Raw genomic sequence first — 12,330 nt, forward strand, 5'->3', positions numbered from 1 at the left:
TAATCTGCGGAAAATCCCGCACTCATCTCTGGGGCAGGATCAACCACGCTCACTCGAATTTGATTACTGCTGTGATGGGGTACACCATTCAGACTAAAGATCATATTCCTAAAACGAACAGCGGGGGGTGTGGGATGTCAGAATTACGAACCTGAGGCTGTCACCAAATGTTAGAAAATAAATAGTTAAGCTTGTTCACAAGGGACAATATCACAAATTGAATTTGCATTCGTGAAAATTCCGTTTCCCGGGAAAGCCAACTGCAAAAGGTCTAAATCTAACTAAAATCCTTCTTGTATGCATGATTCGACATTATTCATGAAACATTAATCAGAAGATCGTGCCTGTTGTACCGTGATTTCACTATAATTCATATTACCTTAATCCATAAACTGTCCTTCGTGTTACATTTCATCAGCATAACCACTCAACAATATTTTCAAATAATTAGTAATATAAACAGAAAATACATAAAGGATCTATTGAAGTGAATTACTGAATAACTATGCAATGAAATGTAAAGTCAGTTTTATTTGTGCAACCAGCAATGGGATCAGTAGACCCCAGACTTGTACCTGCGTTTCTGATGCCATTAAATATTGCTCTTGCTATTGTTCTTACTGGCAAAACAATCCACCTTTTGTTTCCTAACATTCTAATTGTATTTTTTTCCCTTGGTTTAAATTTTCTGCTCCAGGTGATAATCATTGCTCTATCCTCTTCTGTATCTGCAGGAGGTAGCCATGCTTGTCCCAGTTTTCACGCTCAAGCTAAACCACAGAATCAACCCCCGGATGGTGACTGTGGGGAAATATGATGGCACACACCCTTGTCTAACTGCTGCTACCCAGGCTGGCAAGGTACTGCCATACAATGTGTTGCTAGTGTAATCAGGAGTTGAGGTACTGAGTTTGTCAGAATCAACTGTAATTGAATTTAGATTGTAACTTTGAATTAAGATATTGAATAAGGAGCTGTAATTACCAGTGAGGGCATTGGCTAACAGCGATGGCTTATATGACGGTACACACCCTTGATTATTTTGTCCAGTGTAGTAATACAATGCAGTAAGTCAAGCTGCTAGACCATTTTGGGAGAATGGTAACTGAAGGAAGCGACCACAACTATTGGTGTGACCACTAAATGAGGGCCTGTAACTATCAATAATGACATCAAATAAGGAGATGTAACTATCAGTTTGCATCCAAATAGAATCTTTAACACAGAATGCTCAAAAGCAGATTGCAGAGGCATTAAGAAAACCATAAATAACAAGTCAGTGAAGGAAATACTGAAGAATAGCCATTTAGAGACTGAAGTTTAAGGTCTTTAAAGAGGACAAGGGAAGGAAAGGGGTTAAAGGAGGTTTTGATAGTATGGAGTCTAGACAGCTAAAGGCATAGTTGTTAATGAGGGGTGCAGTGATTTCGCATAAAGGGAGTGGCAGAGAAATGGAGAGGAGCTTTGAGGTTGCAGGGATCAGGAAGTGCTGAAGCAGTGTCAAGATTTAAATACAAAAATTAGAGTTTGAAATGTTGAAGCATTTGGAAAAAGGAAATAAGTGTAGGTCAACAGTCACAGAGGGAATAGTTAAGTGAAACTTAGTGCAGAATATGGTGAGCTGAAGTTTTACAGGGGTGTTGGTTGGGCAGCCACCCAATATAATGTTGGATTGGCCAAGCAGCAGATGGCTTAAGGCAAGGACCGAGGTGGGCTTTGTTGCAATGGCAAAACTTGGCGGCCTTAGCTTCACCAATGTCGCATATCAATAAGAGCAGGAGTAGGGCCATTCAGCCTGCCAAGCTTGCTTCACCATTTGTGGCTGATTATCTAAATCATTACTACATTCCCATTACTATCACCACATCTTTTCATGATATTAATACCCAGAAATCTATTGATTTCTGTCTCTGTGCTCCATGACTGAACTTCAAATGTACTGAATTCCAAAGATACATCCCCCTTTTCGCGAAGAATTTCCTTCTCATCTCAATCTTAAGTGCCTACTCCTTTTTCTGACACTCTGTCCCCAGTTCCAGATTCAGCACAGCAGAAACATGTCACACTTTGTAAGAATTTTGTAGGTTTCAGCAAAATCACTGCTTATTTTTTTGGAGCTTGAGAGAAGACAGCACCAGTTTCCTCAATCTCTCTTCGTAAAACAATGCTACTATCCCAGAGATTAGTCATGTGAACAAAAACAGAAGTTACTGGAAAAGCTCAGCAGGTTTGGCAGCATCTGTGAAGGAGAAAATCAGAGTTAACATTTCAGGTCCGATGACCCTTCCTCAGAATTGTTTTGGGATCCTCTGTTGCGCTTCTCCTGAGACAAGTATGTCCTTCCTTCGTTAAGGAGCCCAAAACTGTGTGTAATGCTTCTGTCAATGCAGTCATCCATAAGAGAAAAAATGGTGCTAAAGGTTTAGTTCATGAGTAAACAGATACTCTGGAGGAGGTTACAAACAGGGTCAATAATGGAGTACAAAGAGGTAAATGGGATGAAGTGAACATGCGCAGGTTTGGCAGGATGGCTGAGAGGTTTGATGGCAAGGAATGGGAAATTTGGGATTGCTGCTCATAAAGAGGCCATCATTGATATCTTGATTGGATCCATTAGATAATGCTAAAGCGGATTTTGTTGTGGGGGAATTCAAGTCTGTGAAAATTGGAAGACAGGAGTAGCAATAAGTTGAGGTAAGGATTGAGAATGCAAAGTTACGTGGAGGGAACAAACAAAAGGTGGTAGACAATGCCAGGGGACACGGTATCGGAAAATACAAGTTCAGGCCCCATTTGAAAAACAAAATGAGCCAGAATAGTAACTAAAACATCTGCTTCTCAATCTATGATACATAGTCCTAGTGTTTTATACAAGTGAAAACACAAAGTGAAATGCATTTAATTCTCAGAGTGCACACTGATCAAAGAACAGGAACTCATATTACATTAAAATAATTTAAACAATTAAAGTTCACACTTATTTTTGTAAGCCACACGGCATAAAACTCACTCCCACTGATTATTTGTCTCCTGGATTTATACAACCAATTAACTCTTTATCAATATCTTCACCACCTGTTCCATCCTACCATTAGGTCTCAGGCATTCATTTCAGACCACAGATAATATTCCCCTTTTGTTTTTTTAAATATATCAATAATTTGTAAAAAAGCAAAATTACAACAGTGTATATTCCCTTTCTTTCCTTGCACGTTAACGTTCCATGGGTGTTATTTTCCACGTATGTCCGAACATTTCTTAACTTGCTGATTTCTTGATGTTTTCTGCTCGATCCGTTCAGGATGTTATGATACACATCTGGAGCAGCTGGGACTTGAAGCTAGACTTCCTGCCTCAGTGGTACAGACATTATCACTGCCGTGCTGCTTTTCTCATGTTTTCACAAGTTTCACAGAATTTATTAAACTTAAAATAAATGCAAAATAGTTGATACTTAATAAAAGTAATAGATTGCTGTCAATCTGTACTGGGGTGCAAGTTTGTTACACTGAATGGGCATGTTTCTCTTCTGTTCTTCTTCCATCTTCCCTTTTGTGAAACAGTCCACTATGAATTAGGCCTTGCTGACTTTACTTCTCAACCAACCAGTCCAGGTGGGACTCAAACCCAAATCTACACCTGCACCACAAGAGCTCTCCTTCCTAGCTATTTAAACATTTTCTGTTCAACCAGTTAAGAAATGTTATTACACACCTCTGGAACAGGTGGCACTTGAACATGGGTCTCCTCACTCAGAAGGAGTACCATTGCCTTCCTGGCTTCTTTGTGAAAACAATTAGGTGGCTGGCAGCTGCTGTCCATCCATTTTGAATTTTGAGATCTCTCCATTCTCCATCATCTGTGCTGACCCTCAGACTTTTATCTTTCACACTTTTTGTTGTGTGTGTATATTATCCCATAGTCACTTATAACTGATGTAGCACTGAATGGATATTGCTATTGAAACCCTTCGTCAAATTTCTTCCAATATTTTCGCTAAAAAAGACGTCATAACACCGAGATCAAGGGTTTCCCCCTCTAAGATACTTAGTCATGCAGCCCAGAAGAGGCCCCTTGAATCTGCACTGATTCATCTACTGGTCTGATTTTTTTATTTAACTTCCCAAGCTAAAGGGCAATATTTATCTTCTTTTCCCACAAGAAAAAATACATACCTTCCTTCACTCAAAAACTCACCAGGAGTTTTTATAAGAGGCGTTTATAAAAACAAACAGTTTCATGTTACTGGCATGTCCCAATGATAGAAATTTCAAAACACTGCTCCATTTTGAATATTTTGTAATGCATTGATTTAACGAATTTTTGGCAGTTGTATTGAATTCATACTTCAGAACTGGCATCTGCCTTCATTTGAGTGCCCAGCTAATTCAGTTGGCCAGTTAGACTTTGCAGTTACTCTGTTTCAATTTGGAATGATGCTATACCTTTTGGTGAAGCCCTACATTGATTAATATCAACAGGGCTGATATTTTCCAAATAATCTTGCTGAAGTAATGTAGCACTTGATCCATTCTACCTGATTTCCTACCCAATGTATTTAAAATCTCCAGAAGCCTGACTTCTAATTTGAATTCTGCTGCAAATCCATTTACGACAACATTTTCAAATTCACTGCTGGTATGCCACAAAAAAATCATCTACATGTATCATATATATACTTGAAAGTTGCCCTTGTGATGGCAGGGTCTGCTTTTTGCTGCAGAAAACCCAATTTTAATAAGGTAAGTAGTAAAACAGCAGGTGGTGAAGAATGCAGATGGTATGTTCACCTTTGTGGTAACAAGATTTGAGTATAGGAGCAGAGATGTGTTGCTGCAGTCATACATTGCCTTGGTGAGACAACACCTAGAGTACTGCATGCAGTTTTGCCCTCCTTATCTGAGGAAGGACGTCTTGATTATGAAAGGAATGCAACAAAAGTTTACCAAACTGATTTATGGGATGGCAGGACTGATGCATGAAGAGAGACTGAATTGGTTATGACTATATTCTCTGGACTTCAGAAGAAGGAGAGGAGAGTCTCAAAGAAACCTAACAGAACTAGCTGGGATGTTCCTGATGACTAGGGAGCCCAGAACCAGGAGTCACAGTCTAAGGATATAGGGTAGGTTGCTTAGGATTGAGATAAGGAAACATTTCTTCACCATAGAGTGGTGAAGTTGTGGCATTTTCTCCCACAAGAATATTGTTCTTTGGGCTAAAGGGGTTAAAGAGAATGAGGAGGAAGCAGGAACAGAGTATTGAATGGATGATCAGCCATGATCATATTGAATGACAGGGCAGGCTCAAAATGCCAAATGGCCTTTTCCTGTAGCTATTTTCCATATTTCCAAGACAGTCCTTACTGAAGTACCATACCTGGAGGCATCATTTAGGCCATAGACACAAGTTCTATAATATTATAATATATAATATTATACAGCTTCTAGAGTGTCCTGTTTTGGAGGACAACGAAACACTCATCTCTTAAGCAGATTCTCCTGGAGAAACGTAGCTTTAATATCAGTTGATACACACTCGCAAGCATTTAATGCTAACAAAGCCAAAAGTATCAGTTCAAACAATTTGATACCCCAGTTCAAAACCTTGTGCTACTAACCTTACAGGCCTTACTGGGGGCACCTTTTCAGTGCATATCCATCTAGATGATAATCCCCTATTGTGCACTTTCGTTTATACCCCAAATTCTCTCCAGCTTTGCAGTTTTTGGTGTTTGGCATCTTTTGTCAACTTATACTTTGTTCATGGCCACTAAGCGTAGGCTTCTGCTGCTGGTGGTATTCCTGGTTTATTCTATTTTCTTTTCTCTTCGTTAAACTACTATTACTATCTTGCCTTCTGTCTCTTTGCTGGGATGTTAGTATTTGATATGCTCCTCCTTTTAATAGAATTTTTTTCAACAATTCATGATCTCTTTCTAACGGCATGTTCGCTCCCAGACCCACTGTTTGAGCTTAAGCTGCATTTCCTTACCTTCCGTCTTTGCACTTCATGTTCCCAAACTATGGGTGTAACCTCTTGCCCTTCGTCCTGTATGTTCATCCATCTTTCATATTTTCTTGTGGCCTTTCCTGCTGTACAAATCGTAGTGACATTTCTCAGTTGACTAGCCCCTACTAGTAAAATTTGACTTTGATATCAGCTTTTGGCAGTTGCCCTTTGGGACTTATGGCCTCCGAAGTGGTCTGTCCATCAACAGAGAAACTGTCAATTATAGCAATTTGATTCTCATAGCTGTGACACATTTGGGCATGAAAAGGACCTGGTTTCTCTCAATCTTCTGTAACTCCTTCAGAATCTGCACATGTATAATCCATACAAAACAATCTTGAAGAGTGTACTCAAACAGTCTGATTCCCATGCTATAGAGTTATTTTTCTGTCTTCACCAGTAACCTTCCCGGGCTGCTTCTTAGGTATAGAAGTAACCCGAGTCCATATTGTAACTCCGTTCTTTCAGTGGTCATGAGGTTCGTTTTCAGAAAGGAGTTCAGCAATCATACCTTGAAACTTTATATTTTGACCTAATCATCCTCTGCTATTGATGTTGTCCTTCTAAAGATAACAGTATTTAAACAGATTGCTGTCTACAGTTTTATGTAAGAGCTTTATTTCAATTAGTGACAAAATTAGTGCCCCCTCCCTGCCCCAATAACTGTTAATATATCCATTATGTGTTTTCCTCTTCTACATTTGTTCTCAGGCATTCCTTTCGACCATATTAGATGGTAACAACTGTCAGGGAGCCATAGCGCTCAGTGTGGTGAGTGTAGGGGATGCTATTGACTGAGAAGCAGTACCTCTTAGACCCTACTAAGGGCCAATAGCTGGGAGAGGATACTGTGTAAGGAGAGGATTAAGTAAAGAGCTGTGGGTGTGAGCCTAAAGGCATTTACCGGTTTCATATAACTACCAATATGGATACTGAACCATGATTGGTCAAAAAGTCTGTTTGTTAATTATGGTTATTTAAAGCTGAGCATGTCATTTTCTTGCTGTATATTTGTTTCCAGTATTCTGAACACATTTTCCAGCTGCCAAACCTTAACAACAAATCCACAAAAATACCTAGGATACATAATTATTCCATTGTTAGGTGCTTTTATGAGTGTTCTACTGAAATGCTGCAATATGGAAATGTTGTATGAGTGTGAGGGAAGGGAAACTGAGTGAACAAAGGAATAGAGTAACGCGAAGGAAAATACTTGCCAAGAATGTGTGGTTCTTAATTTGACATCTATATTTCCACTCTTGCTGCCATAATCTTGACACTTCTGTTGTCATCAGGAATAAAAGATCACATCGTTTGGCAACTCTCCTTCTGTTTGTAAGGGGTTTCAAATCCTGCAAATAGAGAAGAGAAAGATCCTGTATTGGAAAGGAAATTTTGGGAAAAGATGTGTCCTAGTTAAATTCTTTAAGGCACTAGCAACCTTGTGAACACACAGCATTAAGGAACTTTATGCTGATAGAGTACTTGGTGTGTGTTACTTGCTCGATTTATTGGGCAGCACACACAATACTTTGATTGTAAGCAGGTTACATAATATGCTGGGAAAATGCAAATGTGCTTCAGCAATCAGAAAAAGAAACATTTGGTAAGGTTCCCTTCTTGGACTGTGCCAGATTTACAACGAAATCAGTAACTATACTTTCCAAGATAAGCTATAATAATTTTTTCTTAGCAAATCCAAGATACAGACCAGATAAAATGATTGAACGTCACAGTACAGCAAGAAACTCATTGTGTAGGAGATGACAACTCCAGAACAGAAAATCCTAAAATCAGAAGGACCATCATTAAAGCTTGTGACCTTTCATTCTTATCAAGATTATGGAAGCAAGAATGGAAAATGTGAATGCCAAATTATAAAACCCAAGTTCATCAGGAGCCTGAGTGTTTTTGTTTTTGTTTTTGTCCCTCCTGGTATTTTGCAAATTCCTATTTTTTTTAACGTTATTACTGAATCAGCTTTTAATGCACTTTCATTTCAGGCAGTGATTTAAGTTCAAAACTTCTTTTTAAAAAAAAGAATAAATTTCTTCATGTTCCTTTGATTATCTTGTCAGTCATGTTAAATCATTGCCCTTTGATTACCAATTATTTTGCCAGTGGAAACAGTTTTATTCTTCTTTATTAAAACTATTCAAGATTTTAAATACCTCCTTCAAATCACCTGAACTTCTCTGCTTCACCCTCCCCAGTTGCAGCATCAGGGTGTCCCATATTGGGGGTCAGGAATCTAAGTGTGTTGCACTTCTGAGGCCAAGATAGCTAATGGTCACTGCCTACTGCCTACCACCTCCCACCCACGCAGCCCTCACCAAGGACCCCCAACAATTTTCAAGCCTTGAAATAGTCACAGTGGGGAAAGAGGTTTGAAAAGCATTACCTGTAAATGATCAAAAATTGCTGACTATGTCTTCTGCACCCTCTCTAGGGCCTTGATATCCTTTCTTAAAAAAAAACGAAATCAATACTCGGCTGTAGCCTACCCAATGTTCTTTGAAAGTTTAGCAAAGCCTCCTACTTTTGTACTCTATACCACTATTAATATAGCCAAGAATCCCAGATGCTTTTAAAAGCACAAATCACAACTTACCATGCCATCTTTAAAATTTTGTAAAGCTTCCGCTCGAACTGTCTCTGCTCCAATACTTAGAGTTAAAGAGATATATAGCAAAGAAGCAGATCCTTTGGTCCAACTCATCCATGCCGACCAGATATCCTAAATAAATCTAGTCTCAGTTGCCAGCATTTGGCCCATATCCCTCTTAAATCCTTCCTATTGATATACCGTCAAGATGCTTTTAAATACAGCCTCCACCAGTTCTTTTGGCAGCGCATTCCGTACCTTCACCACAGTCTGTGTGAAAAAGTTGCCCCTTGTATCCCTTTTTAAATCTTTCCCCTCTGATCTTAAACTTGTGCCCTTTCGTTTTGGACTTACCCATCCCAGGAAAATGATCTTGTCTATTTACCCTGTCCCTGCCCCTCGTGATTTTATAAATCTCTTTCAGCCCCAGCCTACTCAGCCTTTCCATATAGCTCAAATCCAGCAATCCTGGCAATATCCTTGTATATCTTTTCTGAACCTTTTCAAGTTTCAAACCATCTTTCCTATGTCAAGAAGACCAGAATTGCACGCAGTATTCCAACAGTGGCCTAACCAATATCCTGTACAACCACAATATGACCTCCCAACTCCTATACTCAGTGCACAGACCAATAAAGGTAAGCATACCAAACAACTCCTTCACTATCCTATCTACCTGTGACCCCACTTTCAAGGAACTATGAGCCTGTACAAGGTCTCTTTATTCAACAACACTCCCCAGGACCTTGCCATTAAGTGTGTAATTCTTGCCCTGATTGGCACCCCCTTTAATAATATGCCATTAAATTTGTATACTGACCTTTGGTATTCCTATCAAGATGTATCACTTTACATTTCTGTACATTAAATTTCATCTGTCATGTGTCTGCCCATTTTACCAAACCTCCCATTTTCCCCTGAAAACTGTTACTAACCTCTTTACTGTTTGCTATATTTCTGAACTTTATCTTGTCCACACATTTTAAGGTTATGCCCTGTTATTCCAAATCAAGCTCATTGTTTTATGTTAAAAACCACAGCATTCTTTGGAAAATGCTACTGCAAATTCTTCTGTCTAATCTGAAAATCAACGATCTATCATTACTGCCTTCTTTTACTTACCCAATTTTGTATCTATGCTGCAATAGTTCTTCGTAATCCTTTTGGATTTGAATATGTCTTTCTTTTTACAGCTACATTGGTAGCATTCTAGCACAGACGCATGCAAAGTATTTGTTCTGTGCTTCAACAATGCCGTCTGTCACCACAAAAATCTCTAATTCTTTTGCTGTTAATCAACCCTATCCATGTTTGATCTATCTATTTCTGTGTTTACAGTAGATTTTAGTTCTGTTTCATGTTAACCACCAATCTATTTACATTCCATATGGACTGTACTTAAAGGCTAGGTCAACTGTACTCATGGCTCTTGTGTCGTGTGCTTTGTTCCATAACAGCCCTCTTAAAAAACGGACATGCAGTACTAATTCAAAAACCTGACTCTCAGATGAGGCTTGCCTGACCCGTTACTTTCCACCCAAGAAGTGAAATACATCTTTTGGATATACACCAAACTGACAGTCAGCACGATAATTCCTCCGTACTTAATTCCCGTTCTAATTGTTAAGAATGCCCATCAGCATATTTTAATAAGCTGAAGTCAGTTATAATGCAAGGGCTTCTGATGCAGGAACAGCTTCCATCAAATTCGATTGTGTTGCTGGCTGCTGAGCATCTGGGCTTAGCTGTGATGAATCACTAATTATGCTAGTTAAGCAAGAGGTTCTGCCATCTAACTTTGAAGTGTTTGGCAGATACCCATGTGAATGAAGAAAACGTGGGATGAAGACATAAAAATAAGGCTAAATATTAACTTTTCAATGTCTCTAAGTCATCTCATAGGATCCTTTATGACTGCATCTTACTGAGGTTGTTAGGCTACATATACTCAACTACATGTAGTACCTTTCACTGTGTTAGTCATGAGGACTGAATAAATAATCTCTCAGCCTGTAATTATTTTAATTAAAATTATTTTAATCTTGTTAAGCTATTTGCTGAGATCATGGATAATCTGTGACCTAATTCTATGAACCTGCCTTTGCCCCATATTTCTTAATGTAATGGAAATCTTATCAATTTAAGATTTAATAATTGACCTTGCAAGAACTGTTGTTTACAGAGTGAAGTAAGTTAAACTGGATGAGTTTGAAACAATGAAGGTATTAGATGGTCATGGAATTGGGAAGTGCGTTATCTAGGGTCACATCCAAGAGCAAATCCTTTTAACTTGGAGTTTTACTTTCTTTGTCAAACATTTGTCAAACATCCTGGTTATTCCCAATTTTCCATCAACTTGTGGCAATCCACACTATTTTAAAGAAGAAAAATATTTTATCCCTCTTTAGTTTGAAAGAAAGGCTTGGTGAGATTCTGTGGAAAAGTACAAAGATGTCTTACATAATACAACTTACTGTGGCAGAATGTCTTGTGAATCCAGTTGCTCCCGTTAAGAAACGAAGCCATTGCTCCAATATTTATTGGAAACTGCAGTTCATTTCCCTCTTTTCATATCTATTGCTATGGCTTCTCCAAAAACTGTTTCATGATTTTACTTTTAGCAACAATAAATCAGCAGTTCTCATCACAGTTGCCCTTGGTAAACAACGTATAAGTAAATGTATCACCATGACATTTTATGTAAAACCCTTTATCAGTTTTTCAATTGCAAATATTGAAAATAAATCATGATTGAATTATGATTATGTTTGAGATGTTTGTGATGTAGATTGTCTGCAATCAGTTGTGAAGTGGGTTTAAAGCATATATAATATATATCAATAATATTTGACTCTTTTCATATTTACTTTAACATCAGACAGCATATAGTGATCCAAATACTTTTAACATTTAAGATGATTCAGCTGCTTTCTTTTGTAACCATAGAAAAATCTTAGAAATACCTTCAGTTTCAGCAGAATTTAATTTCTTTACCTTAATCTAAATAGTAGTATAGTTATTGATTCACTGTCAATGGTGCCTATTAATATGTTTGATTTAGATTTTTATCCACAACCCACACATACGTAGCCAGCACTTTGTCTCCAACAACTTATTGCAAGGTGGCTTGGATTCCGATACCTCCCTTCTGAACATAAACCAGAATGTTAGCTGTCTAACTGCGGGAGTACTAAATCCTGGACTTCAACATGACATGCTGCTTGTTGGTACACAGACTAACCTGCTGGCTTATGATGTACATAACAACTCTGATGTCTTTTACAAGGAGGTAAGGTTCTAACTAATCATGTTATCTCTCAGAGAGTGTATTCTATAAATTTAAGGAAAAAAAGCATTATTCCGATTTAAAGTTCCTTTTTTTGTGGTGAGAAAAGACACAGTTTGATTATATCGAATAAAATTTTGCCGCTGCATGGTGCTGTATTACTGTGTGTTTAAAAGAAAATGTTTGTATTCCTTTTCCCTGATCCAGCCACTGTTCCCGATAATGTGGGATGGATTGCCATCAAAATCCTTAATTTCTTTCTCACTCAGCAATTTTGTTGTGCTTTTTTTCCCCTGAAAATTTGTATTTTTTGGGTTTGTTGAAAGTAACAGAGCCACTTGTAAGAATGTTCCCAAGTCATTGCTAGTTACCAAATACTTTTTCTTTTCAGATACCTTCTTGCTTGATCCAGTGACTGCCTTCTTGA

General features: G+C 38.3%; 1 protein-coding gene across 4 annotated transcripts in view; it reads left to right on the forward strand.

The window, feature by feature from the left end:
• The window catches only part of bbs2 (Bardet-Biedl syndrome 2), a 64,289-nt gene that overhangs the window by 431 nt on the left and 51,528 nt on the right, over positions 1 to 12,330 (forward strand). For all 4 annotated transcript variants that reach the window (XM_059651597.1, XM_059651599.1, XM_059651600.1 and 1 more), the window contains exons 2-3: positions 735 to 860; positions 11,679 to 11,906. In XM_059651597.1, coding sequence (XP_059507580.1) covers positions 744 to 860; positions 11,679 to 11,906 — 345 coding nt within the window. In that variant the 5' untranslated portion in view covers positions 735 to 743. The remainder of the gene's footprint in view (positions 1 to 734; positions 861 to 11,678; positions 11,907 to 12,330) is intronic.

This window comes from Stegostoma tigrinum, chromosome 16, assembly GCF_030684315.1.
Source record: "Stegostoma tigrinum isolate sSteTig4 chromosome 16, sSteTig4.hap1, whole genome shotgun sequence".
NCBI lineage: Eukaryota > Metazoa > Chordata > Chondrichthyes > Orectolobiformes > Stegostomatidae > Stegostoma > Stegostoma tigrinum.